Source organism: Malus sylvestris, chromosome 10 (assembly GCF_916048215.2).
Source record: "Malus sylvestris chromosome 10, drMalSylv7.2, whole genome shotgun sequence".
Taxonomy (NCBI): domain Eukaryota; kingdom Viridiplantae; phylum Streptophyta; class Magnoliopsida; order Rosales; family Rosaceae; genus Malus; species Malus sylvestris.
The window spans coordinates 6,417,775-6,436,068 of record NC_062269.1 but is presented as its reverse complement, the minus strand read 5'-3'; the positions used below and the strand labels follow the sequence as shown (position 1 = coordinate 6,436,068).

The 18,294-nt window shown below is 38.5% G+C and overlaps 2 protein-coding genes across 9 annotated transcripts; one reads left to right on the top strand and one right to left on the bottom strand.

The window, feature by feature from the left end:
• Positions 1-1,512: 1,512 nt before the first annotated feature.
• Positions 1,513-12,027, top strand: LOC126585701 (potassium transporter 7-like). Of its 2 annotated transcripts, XM_050250185.1 has the most exons (10): positions 1,514-2,061; positions 4,706-4,934; positions 5,117-5,365; positions 5,568-5,618; positions 6,535-6,795; positions 7,875-7,927; positions 8,060-8,174; positions 8,380-8,634; positions 10,308-10,830; positions 11,107-12,027. In XM_050250185.1, the coding sequence occupies exons 1-10, from the start codon at positions 1,789-1,791 to the stop codon at positions 11,645-11,647; spliced, it is 2,550 nt and encodes an 849-aa protein (XP_050106142.1). In that variant the 5' UTR covers positions 1,514-1,788; the 3' UTR covers positions 11,648-12,027. The 2 variants fall into 2 exon arrangements, with proteins under 2 accessions (XP_050106143.1, XP_050106142.1); XM_050250186.1 differs by lacking the exon at positions 8,380-8,634 and having other exon boundaries at positions 1,513-2,061.
• A 421-nt stretch (positions 12,028-12,448) lies between these two features.
• Positions 12,449-16,107, bottom strand: LOC126585713 (copper-transporting ATPase PAA1, chloroplastic-like). 7 transcript variants are annotated; one of them, XM_050250205.1, is made up of 5 exons: positions 15,428-16,102; positions 15,293-15,346; positions 15,031-15,184; positions 12,855-12,933; positions 12,449-12,787 (listed from the first exon to the last, which is right to left on the bottom strand). In XM_050250205.1, the coding sequence occupies exons 1-4, from the start codon at positions 15,866-15,868 to the stop codon at positions 12,899-12,901; spliced, it is 684 nt and encodes a 227-aa protein (XP_050106162.1). In that variant the 5' UTR covers positions 15,869-16,102; the 3' UTR covers positions 12,449-12,787; positions 12,855-12,898. The 7 variants fall into 7 exon arrangements, with proteins under 7 accessions (XP_050106162.1, XP_050106163.1, XP_050106161.1 ...); XM_050250206.1 differs by having other exon boundaries at positions 12,449-12,727; XM_050250204.1 differs by having other exon boundaries at positions 12,449-12,731; positions 15,428-16,101.
• Positions 16,108-18,294: the final 2,187 nt, after the last annotated feature.

Genomic DNA, 18,294 nt, shown 5'->3' with positions numbered 1-18,294 from the left:
AATAAAGATTGTGACAATGACTCTAATTCAGCACCATTCACATAAATAAATCAAAAAGTATTAGACCCCTTTTTTATTATTTATCTTTCTTCTTTTCAAAATGGTGGTGGTGCTATCAACTTTCCACTATCAACATTATTATTATTTTTTCTTATGGTGCAACCAAAACCACACATTTCCAAACTTTTTTTCACATGGTACCTGAAGCACCAGTCTCAAACCAGGGCCAGCTGGGTTGCTATGGAGGTTGCACAAATCTAATTCAATCCAATGGGCTACCAAAGACTGGCATCATTCTTGTATGGCCTAGAGAACACGACACTGTGAAGCAAAAGCCTCCTTGCAGGGACATAGATGACAGCGGGGTTGACGGAAGCACAAGAAAGGAAGGCCTGTGTGGAGTCAGTCCTGCCATCACCATCTTAGACAACTAAGTATTCATGGAAGTCCTCGAGATTCGTAAAAAACGACACGATTTGAGTTTCCAAGTCTGATGAGATTCTTCTGGATCTTTGGAAACCAGATGTTAGGTACATGTTTTCTCATCTCATGACAACTACAGATTGTTGTAAATTTCAATTCTCACCGGAATTTGGTGGGGCGCTTCTAGCACAGTGGCAGAGACGAAAAATAGATGACAAAATGGACATACATTTTATTATGCAAATAATGGAAGTCATATAACAAGATATATAGTTGCTTCAAGAAAATTAATATTACAAAGATTTGAAGATGAAATGAAAAGATTTTCTTATCTGTGAGATTCCATTTGACACTGGTGAGAGGTATGTAGTGCTTTTCCAGATTATGGCGTTGTGCTTTCTACTAACACGAGAACTTCTCATGCTGATAACATGTTGTAAAATTGGCGGTGTGTGTGTAGTGGAATAAATGAAACAAGACACAATATTTACTAGGTTTCTCTACAGTCAGTGTGACTGGAGTATGTCCTCGGGGCAGCATGGGTGCTTTCCATTTATAATCTGAAATAATAGGAATACAAAGATAACTCTCTCTATTATCTTCTCTCTTCCTTCCGTTTCTCTTCTTTGCCAAGTCTTTTATCACCCCTCTTTCTTTCCTCTCTATGTTTTCATTTTATAGGCAAAAGATTACTGTATCAACATTATTCACTTTACAAACTTTCCTAAAATGAATAATGAAAATACTGTGTATGAATAGTAATTCATCTTATTTTTCTTTGGATGAATAGTAACAAATCATTCATGTGGGCCATCCACATATTATATTACAACAATTTATATTTTGTAAAAGTTCACTAGTTATCAAGTGAGAAATATGAACGAAATAATATGAAAATTTGAACATTTAAAAAAGAAATTGATTATTTATAAAAATTTCATGATGAAAGTTACCGGTTTGGACGTCGCTCCTTGGACCGGCCTCACGCGGCCCGAATCTAAAAGAAAACAAACCTTAACCGGTTTGGACCGGCCGGATACATTGGAATCTGGACCGGACATGCATACAGCAACTGTCAAGCAGTACGAAGAATGTTAATACACAATTTAACATTCTCCAGTTTAAAGCTTGTAGCGTAAGAATCTGAGATGTTGAAGCTGAACCCCATATTTAGTAAAAAATAACCAAATTCCCCCAACAATTTCATTCCAATTTTCCCCAATTTTCCACATATGCCAAACCCTACAATTTTCCATCACTTTCCTCCCATCCAAACACCCTCCCCAACAAAATTCCACTCCACCATTCCCCAATCCTAGTCCCTCTTCACAATTACACGCACTCTACAGTTGTTGTCATTGATCGATGGAGGAGGAGGAAGGTCCCGACAGGGGCGAGATCAATGGCGGACTGGCGTCCATGGACTCCATCGAGTCGCGGTGGGTCTTTCAGGACGAGGACGACTCCGAGGATGCGGATACGGAGGAAGATGCGATGCATCGGACGGTTCTTGATTCGGAGGATGATGAAGAGGAGGACGATAATGCCGAGCAGCCCTTGATTCGCACTGGCCCTCGCGTCGATTCCTTTGACGTCGAAGCGCTCGAGGTCCCCGGCGCTCACAGAACCGAATACGAGGTGCTTCAAACTCCCAATCTCTCACTTTTACTATTTACTTTGTCATGAGCTTAAGACTTGCATTTCTGGATTCGGTCGAGTAGCCTCGCTCGTTCAGCATTGCTTAGTGTGATGTAGATCAATGCTTGTAGCCACCTTACTTTCCTATCATGTTGTGCTACATACATACATTATACATCCTATGTAGCTTTGTAGTTAGTTTACGTTTTGGGAGATTCAGTTATTGGACAATTATCAGGTGCGTATATAGACGTGTTACATTCGCGATTTACTGTACACGTGAAGCTGGATTTGTTGGTTTTATTAACCCTGTTTTTAATAATTATTTTAGTTCTAATGAATGTCTTACCATGTTGATGCTTAGGCTCTGAGGAGGCATGTTTAGCATCTCCTACCCACGTTAAGAAATTGTCACTTTTCAGAGTGTGGAGTTTAATTTTTACTTTGTGCTCTTTGGCTAGCTTGATTTCTGGTAGAATACGGTGCTAATAAAATAAACTGCCTAAGCATCTATGCCATATACATTTTAGGATTATGTGTTTTTTCCGCTTCATCTAAATTTTAGGATTATGTGATCTTTCCGTTTCATTAAGAAGATTCTGAATGTTATCTAAGAGCTCATGACCATGGTATGAGTGGCTTTGTAAAGGTAAATTAGTAGCGGATATTGTAATTGTGGTAAATACGGATGTTGCAATTGTGGTAAACATTAAGGTTGGATTATTTTGAATCTTTAAGCAGAACTTCAGAGCAGTTACATGATGTTGTGGGTGGGTATAGACTATAGAGAGGAGTATGGAAATTCATTAATGTAAAATGGCAGCTTTTAGTGAACATAAGTTACATTGTCATAAATTGCATACTCGTTTACCTTTCTAAGTTTGGAATTTGTGATGATTGATGACTTTTTTTTTTTTATAAAACAGAATGCTCATTCATCAATCACATACACCATTAGGAAGTACAAGTCATAAATCATCAACTCCAAATTTCAAATGATAAGCAATTATGACAATGTAATCATGCTCAATCCACTCTTCTCCAAAAACGGTACCTTTTATTGAACCATCTCAATTGCTTTGGACGGCTGAGTTACGTAAGAAAGTACAGATGTATAAGTGGATAGGGTCATTAAATTTTGGTATTTCTAGTGTAAGAGACCAGATTAGTTTTCTATGTGCAATAATGGATTAGAAAATGTTGATTATATTATTTCTTTATTGCCCAGTAGCTCTTGGACTCTGGCACATGCGGAGGTGGGGCTGAGTTGGGTATTCTTCTAGGAGAGGAGGTGATAGTTTTTATGGGGTAGGGTGAGGCTTTGGGCTTCCTTGTGTCCAATGGTAGAGACGGTATCAGAGATTTCCATTTCTTCGTTTTTCATTTGGATTGGGTGCTGCAGTCAATTGATTTTGGTAGGGTTGCTGCTGGTAGATAGGAGTTGTATATTTGTTTTCGAAGTTTTTTGTTTTTTGTTTTTGTTGGAATAGGTTTTTATTGGTGGTGAACCTCATTTCCACCACTGGGCATTTCTTATGCTGTTCTTTCTGTAACTCATTGAGCTTTCGCTTAATAAAGTCTCAATTTCTTATATTCTCAATGCTGGAAGGCTGATAGTGTGCTTCATTTTTTGTTCTGGGAAATAATGTGGGGAAATAATGTGCAGATTTTTTATGTAGTGCTGAATATAGATTGCCTTTCTCACTATTTATGTTTCTAATCCCTTTGGACCATTACTTAATTGGAGTAGAGTAGTTAGAATTGGAAAAGACCTACAATAGCAGCAACTAGAGACAGGAGGAAATTTTACTCGGTGATTTTCAAGAAGAAACCTCAGTTATGTTCTTATGTTTAATTTACTTTTTAAATCATCTGTTACTTTGTGCATATATGAAGAACATTGAGTTTTAGGTTTTTAGCAACTTGGTATTTTCATGTTTTGACGATGGTAATATTCAGAAACTTAAGTTGTAATCATAACCCAACGAGTATGTTGAACTTTCACAATGAACTATACCTAGGCAACTCATGGTAACTCCAAAATTTTCTTCACAAAAGTAGTTAACTTGCCTTATATTTGGCCACGGGAGAAAGTGGCATTTTTCTCAAATATGGATTAATAGATTAGTTTTCCTTAAAGTATATCGTCTGCCTTAGTTCATTGTCTGCCATATAGTTCATAAGGAAAGTATTCAGGTTTTCTAATTTGAATTTATACATAGGTATGGTTCATCGAAATGAAATTTGAAACTTCTTTGCCTGTGTTTCTTTATTCTTTTCTTTTATAATTTAGAAATTTTCTTTTGGCTCAACTGTTGAATTATGCTGATGTGCACGCGTATTGTGATTAGAATTTCTAATAATAATGTAGGAGTAATTTGTTTTAGGTGACAAAAAAAAATACTTATAACATTTGTATTGAGCCATTCAATATTTTTGTTTTATAAGGAGAGGTCAATAAAGAGATATAGAGGAACGGGTGTTGACCTTGGTTGCGAGGAAGATTGTTTTATTGACCTTAATTTAAGAGAAATTGTTTTGATTAACTTACACTAGAAAATGAAATGACGATTGACCTATGGGAAATATGAAGTTATTTATTGACCTGAACCAAGTTTCCTTAATAATGTATATTTTATTGCAGGATTTCAGTCTTGGAAGGAAAATAATAATTGCTTTTCAGACCCTTGGGGTTGTCTTTGGTGATGTTGGAACAAGTCCATTATATACGTTCAGTGTCATGTTTAGCAAAGCACCTATTAATGGAAATGAGGATGTTATTGGAGCAATGTCGCTGGTCCTATACACGTTAATCTTGATCCCGTTGCTTAAGTATGTGCTGGTGGTTCTTTGGGCTAATGATGATGGTGAAGGTATGCTGGATTCGGTAAATCAAGTCGTATTCTCTCTCTCTCTCTCTCTCACACACACACACACACACACACACATACACATAGAGTACAAACAAAGCTATTATGTATGCAGTTATTGCAGTACAACGTAAATGTTTAGTTGAACGCATATTTTCTATTTCATGGTTATTTAACTTTTCCAGGTGGTACATTTGCTTTGTATTCATTGATCTGTCGACATGCTAAGGTCAGTCTTCTTCCCAATCAGCTTCCGTCAGATGCCCGGATATCGAGCTTCAGGCTAAAGGTGCCATCTCCTGAACTTGAAAGATCTTTAAAAATCAAGGAAAGGCTTGAGGCTTCACTGACTCTGAAAAAGCTTCTTCTGATGTTAGTGCTTGCTGGTACTGCTATGGTGATAGCTGATGGGGTTGTTACACCAGCAATGTCAGGTATTTGCATCATCTATTCTTATTCTGTTTTATCTTGTTGCAAGTTGCAACTATCAACCCATTATTGATGTGATGAAATGTGGTAATGCTGCATAGCTGTTTTAGATGTAGTGTTCTTGTTTTAAATCGTGAAGAGTGGGTGTGTCTAAAGCTTTTTATGTTTTGTTTACTTTGTGATTGCTTTTTTTTTTTCTTAATGCAGTAGTATCAGCTGTTGGTGGTCTAAAGGTTGGAGTAGAGGCAATTGAGCAAGGTATTGTTTATCCCGTGGACCATGTCTCAAAAATGGGTCTTAGCTGTCATGATTCTGTTGGAGTGCATCATACTAAAAAGTTAATTCTACTGCCATCAATTTTAATTTTATTAAGAACTAGAAGATTTGCAAAATTTAAAGTTCTATGCTACAACACCACATTGTGCAAGCCATCTCCTCTAACCAAAATCATGACAGTGAACCAATGTTTTAAAAGGCTCGCCTCAGGGTGCCCCTAGGTGCCCTGTGAAGCTGGGCTTGAGGGTTGCCGCCTCTGTTTTGAGGGAGTGGGTGGAAGGCGGCGGAAGCCGCCGCCCGCAGCCACCTAGGCACGTCTCAGAGGATTTTTGTTTTTTTTTTTGTTTTTTTGTTTTTTTTTTGTTTTTTTACTCCCAAACCCAAATTTTGGGTAGGGTTTTAACTGCCTCATACCTCTTCCTTGCACTATCATCTCTCTACCTTTTTTCTGATTTTTATTTTTTTATATAATGGATGTGTGTGCTGTCTGCGTGTATTGTTATATGTGTGCTCATTGTACTTTTCATCCTCTATTTTTTATATATAATATAATATATATATATATATGTGTGTGTGTATGTGTATTTATAATATGTGTGTGCTTAGGGTGATTATTGATTAATAATCATCTTTTTTTTTTAATGTAATATATGTGTACGCTCAGTGTATATATTAAAAAATTTAGGTCCCGTGAGGCTTTGCCTCACGCCTCACGCCTCACACCTAGACTGGGCTATCCCTCGGACGCCTTGCCCACGCCTCACGCTTTTTATACATTGCAGTGAACTAAGACCCATTTGCATATGCGTTTTATTTCTTTGTTCTAAATATGATAGTTGCTTGTGCTGTTTCAATTAAAGCGTACTTTAATTTACCTCCCTTTTCTATTTGTATGCAGATGAAGTGGTGATGATTTCGGTTACCTTTCTTGTTATTTTATTCAGTGTACAGAAATTTGGGACAAGTAAAGTTGGACTGGCTGTAGGCCCTGCCTTATTCATATGGTTTTGTTCCCTTGGTGGGATTGGGATTTACAACCTTGTTAAATATGACAGCAGTGTCTTAAAGGCATTCAATCCTGTTCACATCTATTATTTCTTCGAGAGAAACTCAACTAAGGCTTGGTATTCTCTTGGGGGTTGTCTTTTATGCGCAACAGGTAATCAGTCTGGAAAAAAACTTAGACCTTGGGGATGCATGGGAGTTGCTATCATTACTTTTTTGTAAATTTTTGCAACCTTGATTCCATTTTTAAATTGGCTCCACTCTTTTCTGTAATTAACTTTTCATTTTCTTATTGAGTTGTATTGTCATCTTTTAGCTTGTGCATGGATTTCATCTGGAATGAATTTCTATAATGTTAAATTTTTTCTTCCGAAAAGTATACAAAATATCTTAATGTCTGATTCCCTGGCAATGTAATCCAGTCAGTAAAAAAGGTCCTTTAAGACAAGTTTATGCAGAAATATGTATAAGGGGTTGAACTATTGCCTAGGTATAATAAGGGATTTAGTTTATAGAAAAAAGGATTTAAGGAATTAGTGGCAGCATGGTTTATATGGCTGATTAGGTTGCTCCCCTCACAATTGAAGCTAGACACGTACTGGAGTTAGGCTTGAAGAACTTAGAAAGTCTTTGGATTCATATAGTAAAGCTGATAGTTAGGTAGTATATCTTCTGAAACAATCGTTTTCACATGCCATTTTTAGTCAAAGAAATCCACAGTTTAGTTCCTACGACTTGAATTCTTCTGGACACTAGTGTTTTTTTTTGGTCTGCTGCCATGGATATTTGTATTTTCCCGTCTTTGTTCAATTGTTTAGCTAGCATCTTCTAGCTAGGCTTGTCCTCAGTATTGTCCTGTTCCTTCGTATTGAAATATTGTGTGCTTACAAAATATTTTAAAATGGAAAGAAACTGCTAACTAATCCCTAGCTTGCATTTTCTGTTTTCTTCTGAAAAAAAGAAACAGAAAAAAGAAAAAAAAGACATGATTAGAGTGTACCTGAGGTTGCACAATTTAGGTATTGTATTATTGGAAAATGTTAAATCATGAATTATGGAAATTACAAAGGGGGATACTAAGAGTCACTACAAGAGGTGAAATATTGATAGAACTGTTAAGGTTTATGTAAATGGGGTTCAATTTTGTTTGATATTATATGAACTGGGAACCTATATTATTGGTTATCACCTACATATTTTCCTTTTCTTTACTGATGTACTTGTATGTATCAGGTTCTGAGGCAATGTTTGCGGATCTTTGCTATTTTTCTGTACGATCAGTCCAGGTAAAGAATGAAGAATAATTGGTCTTTATTCAATATTCATTTTGTTTATATGATACATCGAAGTGTCAGAATGTGTGGTGTTTACCTTCTGATTACTAGAACTGTAATTTACTGGGTATTTGTTCTTTTCAGCTTACATTCGTTTTTCTTGTTTTGCCCTGCCTTATGTTGGGTTATTTGGGTCAAGCCGCCTACCTTATGGAGAACCAAGATGGGGCTGAGCTAGCTTTCTTTTCTTCAATCCCAAGTAAGCTTCACTGGTGCATTTATCGATTTTCAAGCAAATTATTCAGTTAGGATTTTCTACGAAAGTGTCAGTAGTCAATACTTATTTCACTAATTCTTAGATATATGATATATCGTTAATTCGTTTTAAGTCCCTTTGCAATTTGCAAGCATATGTTATAGATGGAAATTTAATTATGGAGAAATCACTCTCTCATTGTCTGCAGGTGGTGTTTTCTGGCCTGTGTTGCTCATTGCTAATGTTGCAGCATTGATTGCTAGTCGTGCAATGACAACGGCCACTTTTTCATGCATAAAACAATCAATGGCACTTGGTTGTTTCCCTCGCCTTAAAATCATACATACCTCCCGGAAGTTCATGGGGCAAATTTATATCCCTGTCGTAAATTGGTTTCTGCTGTTTGTTTCCCTAGTGGCTATCTGCACTATTTCAAACATTGATGAGATTGGAAATGCATATGGTAATTCTCATCATGTTTCAAAGCATATGGTCTCGTTATCTGTTCAGTTTTGTTATTTGTTTGTTAACAAACTCTAGGTTTTATAGTTGGGTTTCCTGTAGCTATACTAAGTAAGCTTTTCCGTAAAAACAACTGTTCAGGTTTCTTTTCACCAAACTCTGTAAAAAAATTTGGGATCCCCTCACCAAATGTTCTCAGTTTACTAGACAACTTCATCAATCAATTGTCTTTTGGTTTCTGCAAAACATCTGTTGCACCAAAATGCCTTGTTGGAATCCTGTTAGTTTAAAGAATTTAATTTTTCTCCCTTTTTATTCATTTTTATGTCAACACTTTATAGTTTCCTCTAACACTATATCGTTTCCTCTCTCTGTTTTTATCTATTTTTTTTTATAAGATAGTTATGAAAGATATAGAGATATGAAAAAGGATTTGCACATGGTCTTTATAGATTTGGAAAAATCGTATGATAGGGTCCCAAGAGACATTCTTTAGAGGATTTTAGAGAAGAAAGGAGTACGAGTAGCATATATCCAAGCTATAAAGGATATGTATGATGGAGCAAGGACTGCCGTAAGAACTTATGAAGGACAAACTGAAAGCTTCCCCATAATTGTAGGGTTACATCAAGGCTCATCTTTAAGTCCTTACTTTTTTGCATTGGTAATGGATGAGTTAACGGGACATATTAAAGATGATATTCCTTCGTGTATGCTTTTCACAAACGATATAGTGTTGATAGATGAAACTCAAGAAGGAGTAAATGCGAAACTTAACCTTTGGAAAGAAGTGTTGGAATCTTAAGGTCTTTGCCTAAGTCGGTCAAAGACAGAGTATATGGAGTACAAGTTCATTGCAAACAGAGTCTCAAATGAGTTAGGGGTGAGGATTGGAGATCAGGAAGTACCAAAGAGGGACCGCTTTTTCGTTACCTAGGATCTATTTTGCAAAAGAATGGAGAGTTGGTTGGAGACCTCAACCACAGAATACAAGCTAGATGGATGAAGTGGAAGAGTGCATCCAGCATGTTGTGTGACCGTTGTATGCCGCTAAAGAACAAGGGAAAATTTTATAGGCCGGCAATGCTTTATGGCACAGAATGTTGGGCAGCGAAGCATCAAGACATACATAAAGATATACAAATTGGCATTGTAATAAAAAATTTGTGGTTAAAGTTCTCTAGATTAAAGATAATAATAGATATTTGGAGTCTTTGCTCTTTCTGTTACATGCCCTAGGATTAGACATCTGAATGTCAAGGAATGATTTCTCTTTGTAGCACATAGCTGGTCTGGTGCTTCTTGCAGGAAGCACTTCAAGTGCCCTTGGAACGCAAAAACATATTCTCTAAAAGCGGTTACAGTCATTTAAAAGCAATTCTCAAATGTGCTCGTATGTGGTGAATAGGTTCTTGACCTCATTACAATGCTTTTTTTTCTTAGGTTAGATCTACCTGACAGGACATTCCAAATATCTCTTTGGTTCCAACTCTAAATCAACCACCGATCTGGCTTTACCCACTTGAAAAATAACATGCAGGCACTGTCATGAATTATTTCAACAGTTACCACTAGTTACATCTTCTTGTATCTCCGTGTATGAGCTTTAGTTTTACATAAATCAATTTATATGCGGTTTTTTAATTTTTTGATAACTATCCTCTTTTACTACAGGCATTGCTGAGCTAGGAGTGATGATGATGACGACCATTTTAGTAACAATCGTTATGCTTCTTATATGGCAGATAAACATAATCATCGTGCTGAGTTTCTTAATCATTTTCCTGGGGTTGGAGTTGACCTTTTTCTCATCGGTTTTGTGTAGTGTGGGAGATGGAAGTTGGATTATTTTGGTCTTTGCCATAATTATGTTTGTTATAATGTCTATCTGGAACTATGGAAGCAAGCTTAAGTATGAAACCGAAGTCAAGCAAAAACTTTCAATGGATCTGATGCGAGAATTGGGTTGCAATCTTGGGACAATTAGAGCTCCAGGCATTGGTTTGCTTTACAATGAGCTGGTGAAGGGAATACCAGCAATCTTTGGCCATTTTCTGACCACACTTCCTGCAATCCATTCGATGATCATATTTGTTTGTATAAAGTATGTTCCAGTTCCTGTAGTGCCTCAAAGTGAAAGGTTCCTTTTCCGGCGTGTCTGTCCAAAAAACTACCACATATTTCGTTGTATTGCCAGGTAACATGCGTAACACTTCTGATTTGGTAGAGTAGAGTGATGTCTTTGTATAATCTAGTGCAAAGTTTAGATCCATAATGTATATCAAGGATGCCAAATGGTGAAACCCGTCATAGGATATATTTATGCTTAGTAAGATGTATTATTTTACCGTAGGCCTGACAACAAATGAAGCGGAAATCACTCATGTTCGCAGTTGAAGTGTTTTTTCCTTTGTTTTCTTTTTCATCCTTCATGTCTAGTTACCTTCTATATCTGCTGTTATGACTTCAACAGGTATGGCTACAAGGATGTTCGTAAAGAAAATCACCAAACATTTGAACAGCTACTAATTGAGAGCCTTGAGAAATTCATACGTAGGGAAGCTCAGGAGCGGTCACTGGAGAGCGATGGGGATGATGGTGATACAGACTCAGAAGATGAGACCTCTGTCTCGAGGGTTCTTATAGCCCCCAATGGAAGTGTTTACTCACTTGGTGTTCCTCTTCTGGCTGAGTACAAGGAGACGAGCCGGCAGCCTGTATCAGAAGCAAGCACATCAGAGGTGAAGCCAGTGCTTCCAGAAGATCCAACAGTTTTTGACTCTGAGCAGAGTATGGATAGGGAACTATCGTTTATACGAAAGGCCAAAGAATCGGGGGTTGTTTATCTTCTTGGTCACGGGGATATTAGGGCCAGGAAAGATTCATGGTTTATCAAGAAGTTAATCATCAATTACTTTTATGCTTTCTTGAGGAAGAACTGCAGGAGGGGCACTGCGAATTTGAGTGTGCCCCATTCGCATCTAATGCAGGTTGGGATGACATATATGGTATGAAGGCCGATTTTGCTACCAAAATAAGGCCAATTTTAACCTTTACACCGGAGTCGTGACAGGCAGCTGGTGTTATGAGTGGTTCTTCATGCGGCTCAGGACTTGTTCGTTGCTGCAGTTTGTGACCACGAGCTTCTGGAATTCGATTGCTGGCCATTTTGGTGCACCGCTGGTTTGAGGATGTCGCATGGCCGAAGTTTTGTTACTTATTTGCGGTTATGCATCTGGAAAGTGTGCCGTAATTCCGATGTCAAAGTTATGTGAATGTGATATATAACGACATCCTTCCACTTCAAATTGATTGCCATTCATTCATATCACTTTGTATAGACATTAATCTATAGGAAACTGAATCAATTAATTACCTGCTTCCTTTTTTGATACTCTCTTGTTTTTTTTTTTTTTTGGCCAAACAATAGATTTGTTAGATTAGATGTCAGATTAGGGAATGGACAGAGTTCGAACTTACACTGTGGTGCAAAGGCAACCACTTCTCTTAACTAATGTGGTAGAGGATCACTTGCATATTCTCTTGTTGTTTTTACTATAACCTATGTTTTTTCTCACCTCGTGCTTTGTTTCTCAAAATTTTAAGTTATTTGATTCCCTTTCACTACCACTTATGTATTAAACAACGATGTATTATTTACCAAAATGTTACTTGCGTGATTTGTGTTTATCATACATCGAACAATTCAACCTGCTAGCAATTTCGCATTTGTTCAATTGGTTTGATATACGATTTTATGCATATTATATATCAATGCTATAAAACACAAATAATTGATTTCCACGTGAGTAGGATTGCTGCTCAAAACTTATATATCAAGGTAACATCCCCCCATGGAAAGACTCTTTCAACCCTATGCCTATGGGCAAACAATCAGTCCAATTCTCAACTATCTTATGCATGGAATACAGCCAACTTACAGAAAGCCAGGAGTCCTCAATGTCCTAATGACAACTAAGGAATTGCTAAGCTCGGGGAGGAGAAGAGGAATCGAAAATCCTCTGGAACAAATGGGTGCTCCATAGCAGAAGTGCTCCGCAAACTTATCCACCACAATGAGCTGCTTGTTGAGACTGCCTAAGTAAGCAAGTAGTCGTGAACCAATAACGATTTTCAATCCTCTTTTGTTACATCTGATAAAACAGACATTGTGCGCATATACACACCGCTGAAATTGAATTCAAAAGTCAGAGAACGTACCAAAAACTACTATGATTCAGCATGACAAGAAATCTTTTGCACTTCTATGGTGATATATCTCCTTCCGTAGCTCCCTGACCTGCCACTAAACCCAGAAAGCTTCACATAAATCATTTGGAAACCCTAAGCAGGCGAATAATGAATATATATATGCTTTTATTTTAAAGCTATAGAGTTCTAATTGGACAACCAGAAATATAATTTATAATTATTATAAATATTATATTAAATATTATCTAGATATACCAAGAAAGATGTACGGTCTAATGAGGCTACTACGAAGTATTTACTCATGGGTGGGGCAAGCTCTTCTATTCTGGTTCACGGTTTCTCTTGGAAGAAACAACGCTCGAAGGAGTAAATAGATAATAGTCTGTTGTATTCAGCAGACCCAGTAAACTGCTATGAGTGCTATCATCATCTCCAAAGCAGGACAAAACCTAACCCACTCAGTTTATGTCCATCTTGTTTTGCGGATGGATGGCAGCTGAATCGATTTCAACCTTCAAAAGCAATTATAATAATATGACAACAGTAGAACCCAAAGTTCCCAAAGAACTTTGATCCTCAACTTCTCAAAAGGATATAGCAAATTCCGCGGCATCACAATTTTTTAGATGTAAAAGGAGCACGCTTGAGTACCAAGAAAAGAGAAAGAGCTTTCTGGCTTTGAAATCAAACGGAGATAGAAAAGAAACCCTTTCAAGCAAGATCGATGGTTCTCATGCTCTTTTGTCTGACTTTGTTTTTTCTTTTTGCAACCTTTTCTCTTTGAGAACCAAAATTTCATTAAAGAACTAAAGCATAATAAAAGAAAACTAATAGTGGACAACAGGTCCTCCAACAAACTGATACAATCCTCAAAACAAAACTAAAGTACTCTCTCACATTGAATTACAACTTGAAAAGCTACCCTACAGCAGCTACCCAATCTAATAAAACTATAGAAAATGATAGATCACTAAAAGCTGGAGAAACAGAAGCCAAAAATGATGCTCAGAACCTGACTGAAGAGTTTTCTCTTACATCCCCACTATAGTTCTCAAAGATTTTTCTATTTCTCGCCAACCAAATTACCCAAAAGACAGCTAACACAGTGCAACTCCACAAAATTCTCACCTTTTTTTCCACCACCAAAACATACTCTTTTCACCAAAAATATTTGAAGGTGAATGAGGAATAACCCAATGGACTCTTGCTTCCCCACCCTAACTAACCATCACCGGTCTCAATGCATATGGACAATGTGGAAACAGATGATTTTCAAATACTTCCTCCTTGTTGCACAAAATACACCAACGAGGAGACAGGAAAAATGGTGATTTACTTTGTACCAAAGCATAAGTATTTTCGCTTCCATGAACTATGATCCAAGCCAAAATATGAACCTTGGTAGGACCATTCGATTTCCAAATCACTTAAGCAGCAGACTGGAACTGAGGAATTGATTGCTTGTTACTTCCTCAACAGAAAATTTAAAATTTCTTAAAAGAGGACCCCTGATGAATCCAGTTTCCGCTTCCTATCTGGCCTAATTTTGCAACTCCACAAATCTAATGATGTCAGCCTATATCCTCATACCAACGCAATCAACTAATGTGCTAAAAAAACTCTGAAAGCCAACATCAGAACAATCACCACTGAATGTCTGCCAATATAAGTTAATCTTAATCAACATCATGTTAATATATCAAGAATTTCAAGAACGTCTAGCATTAAAAATTAGCACTTCGGTGTTTTTCAATAACTGAAAAAGTTTAAGTTGTCACTGATTCTTGCAATGTTAATCTAAACGGACTCTAAGGAAACAGTTTCATTACACTTTTCCTAATACGTGTATAAGTAACACCGAAAACACACTCGAAGAAAATAATCAACAAACTTTAGGTCCCAAATCAATATGAACATTGATTACCAAGTTTCAAATGTTATCCCGAAAAAACAGCAAAGAACAAGCAATGCCCTTGAAAAGTTAAAAAGACTAGCCATTACAAGGATTAACCAAACATACAACTTTCCATTAACTGAGAACCATGGAATTCATACTTTAATAAAGGTCGTACCAGTGCACAAGGCTCCCGCTTTAAGCAGGGTCTGGGAGTGGTGAATTCATACTTTAATAAGAACGATAAATAAAAGTAACAGGCTGAATGCGAAACAATTGTGAAATGCTTACCGCGAAGGTTAGACTTGAAACCGCAACTGGTCAATTGGTTTGCAAGTGTCTCTCCTAACTGCTTTTGCCAGTTTGGTGTAGCCTTCGCTTCGGACACAGGCCACACAATTGCCGTCTCAGTTGTGAGGTTTACAGTCGCAGACGATACCTGTGGCTGCCATATATACATACACATATATATAGGTGGTATTAAACTTACTTGAAACTTTGATAGCAAACGAAATACATGTAAATTTGAGGTAGAAAGTGAAATTAAACTTACTTGATTTTCTAGAATTCGCTTCACACTGGCTGCACATCCTCCACATGTCATTCCCTGTCCAAGCAAATCACCAATCAATCAGACTGAGGAGGGAGAGAGAGAGAGAAAGGAGTTTCCGTATCAGTGTATTCGTACTCCAACATCGAGAACAATGACATCAGTGGAGAGCGCCGAAACCTCATCGCCTCCAGCAGCAGCAACCTTGGACTTGGCATCGCCGCCACCGGAACCTCCCTCGCCGTCACCGCCGCTGCCGCCACTCTCTCCGCCAAAGCCACCATTTCCACCGCCGGAGGCAAAAGAAGAAGCGGATCTACCGACGCACTCTAAACGGCGCCGTAAGAGCGGGCCAGCGACGCAGACACTTCTCAGAGACGAGGAAGAGAAAGGATCAGGTTTAGGAGCCTGAAAGCCGTAGTAGCTGGTGTGAACCGAAGTGAGGTGCCTGCGAGCAAGAAGACGACTCGGGAGGCGTTGACTGAGAAAGGTCCTCCTTTCCAGTCGGCGGTTGAGGGATTTGGAGACGGCGAGGAGAGCTGCCGTTGTCGGCGTCGCTGCGGACAATGTGGACTCCATTGGAAAATCGCCGCCTGTCCCCTCAAGCTTCAAGTTTCTGCTCTACTATCTATCTTATCAAATGAAGATAATCGCAGAAGATTTGAAGTCGCACGTGCGTGCTTAATAATAACAGCTGCAGCAAATTCAGAGTGGAGCGACAGGACAATACTGTCACTGTGACAAATTGACAATTTGACAAACTGACAATCGAATCGAATGCGGTGGTGTTGGTGGGTGGTAGGTGGTGGTGCGTTTTAAATGTGAAAGATGAGTTTATCTGTTTATGTGGAGTGGAGTCACCAACGACGGCTATCAGCTGAGGGTACTGATATTTTCGTAACTCTCATTTTAGTTCTTTGAGATATAAAATCAATAGTTTTGAGATTGTCCGCTATCAATTATTTTAGTCTTTTTTTGTACAAAATTTTGGTCTTAATTTAACGGAGATTTCTCACCTAAAGACTAAAAATAATTTACGGCGGACAATCTAATGGTAAATTTCAGAGATCAAAGTGAGGAGTTATGTCAATCTTAAGGACTATTTTGAATAAAAAGCCCGCCAACAAATTTGTTAACAAAATCGAGAATTACCCTTTTCCATAGATTTTATTTTTTTCGAAAATTGATTAAAATAATTAGAAATTAAATTATAATTGTAGAACTAATCAAAATTAAATGTTGATTACAAATTAATTTATATTAACAACATAAAAATCAAATATTGACGACATACTGAAAACTGATCGGGAGTTAGGATTTGGAAACCTAAATTTATCAATTTCTAAGAAGATGGAGGAATTTGTTGTATTGCTTTTTAAATTGGGTTGCTTTATTCACACATCACATATTATTGAATTGAGTAGTGGGTAGCCATGCTTTCTGCTTTTATTATTCTGTTGCTGCTTTTGCTTTCTTCTTTTCCTGCACCTGTGTCTGTCTCTCCATCTGCTAGACAAAAGCAATCATGATAGAATTGATAATATGATGATTATCTTTTGCTTTTCTTGATCTCCTAAGTCACTGATTGAGTCAATGCAAAGAACTCGCCCTGGTTGGTACTGGTTATGCTCGTCGTGATTTGAGAAAGAAAGGCAAGCTTGGAAGCTGAACTTGCGGAATCTTGTGCATCTGGTGAACTTTGTGCAGTCACAAAGCTTTCTTCTGGTGTACTGAAACTGGTGCAGCCGAGGGAAACCAACGACAACATAATAGGTTGTCTGAGATATGGATACCAACAACATATGCAGGAAGGCGTTTACGATAACAACGACAGTAGGTTATGTGCAGATATGATGCCCAATCAAAGATGTTCGTCTTTACCTCATTCTTGCGAGATATGGATTCATCATTTAGAGAGAGAAAGGCGTTTACGAGACTTGTGGTATGTGACCTTGCGGCGGAGGAAGAAGATGCTCATTGCTGTCTGTGAGAAACTAGCTTGGGCCACTGGTTTCGTAGGTTTCTCTGCGCGGCGGGTCTCCATTTCATTGACGCCGATGTTGTTAATGTGACGGTAAAGGGTTTTGGCTTGGGTTTTAGGGAGCTGGGTTTGCTGGGTTTAGAGAATAAAGAGAAGAAGAAGAAACAAGCAAGCGAGCAACTTTTAGCTCTGAGGTTCAGCTTCGTGAAGACGCAAAGTCCAAAAGTGGAGCATCCTAGCCAACCCGACTCGATTCCGATTCTGACTGAGATCCCTTCTTTTCAACGTCCTCCTGACGCCTTCGTGCACCGAGAATGACGTTATTCTCATTCTCGCCATCTACCTCGCCAGGAACTGGTGCGGCGAGATCCGCACGCCTCCCTCCACGTCGTCATCGCCAAACAGGAACTCGGACCCGACATAACTTTCTTGCAGGTCCACTGGGTTTTTTATTTGATTCTTTTCTGGAATCCCCTTTTTCGAACCTAAGGAAGATGGAGAAATTGAAGAGATAGAGATAGAGAGAGAGCAGGTTAGAGACCTGGACCTGATACCTTTTGCCGGTCATCTCGTCGACGATGGTCAAAGGTCCCCGGAGGTTCCCGGGCGGTGGTACCATGTTCTGAGTGGACACGAAGTGCGGCTCGAGAGCGGGTCCAAACTCATAGGGCTCGATAGTTGCAGCTGCCAGGTGAGACTGTGCGTTGAGCTTAGCGGGGTTGAAGATCGAGGGGTTGACGTGGTCGGCGTTCTACTCGGAATCCGTAAAGGTATTGGGTCCGATCAAAGACCAGCTCGAAAAGCCGGTTTGGGGAGTACCCAGATACAGACAAGTTTGAAAGATTGCAAGTTTGCAACGTTTCTCACGAAGGGGGCCCATTTTGCTGGATGAGCCCATCTCATGGTTGGACTCCACTACAGCTCAGCGGATCTTGACCACACTAAGAAGGTTTGCTAGTGGGGTCTGTGTCTTCTCCATTTCATGTGCTTTGCTCCTACAGTTGAGCTCTCTGTAAGAGGCATG

Coding starts and splice junctions, on each gene's coding strand:
- LOC126585713 (XM_050250200.1), bottom strand. CDS start 15,868: ATGGAGTCCACATTGTCCGCAGCGACGCCGACAACGGCAGCTCTCCTC. Junction 15,185..15,292: donor AGCGAATTCTAGAAAATCAA/GTAAGTTTAATT, acceptor TATATATGGCAG/CCACAGGTATCGTCTGCGAC. Junction 14,909..14,977: donor GTTACTTTTATTTATCGTTC/TTATTAAAGTAT, acceptor CTGGTACGACCT/TTATTAAAGTATGAATTCCA.
- LOC126585701 (XM_050250185.1), top strand. CDS start 1,789: ATGGAGGAGGAGGAAGGTCCCGACAGGGGCGAGATCAATGGCGGACTG. Junction 2,062..4,705: donor CTCACAGAACCGAATACGAG/GTGCTTCAAACT, acceptor ATTTTATTGCAG/GATTTCAGTCTTGGAAGGAA. Junction 7,928..8,059: donor TTTCTGTACGATCAGTCCAG/GTAAAGAATGAA, acceptor TGTTCTTTTCAG/CTTACATTCGTTTTTCTTGT.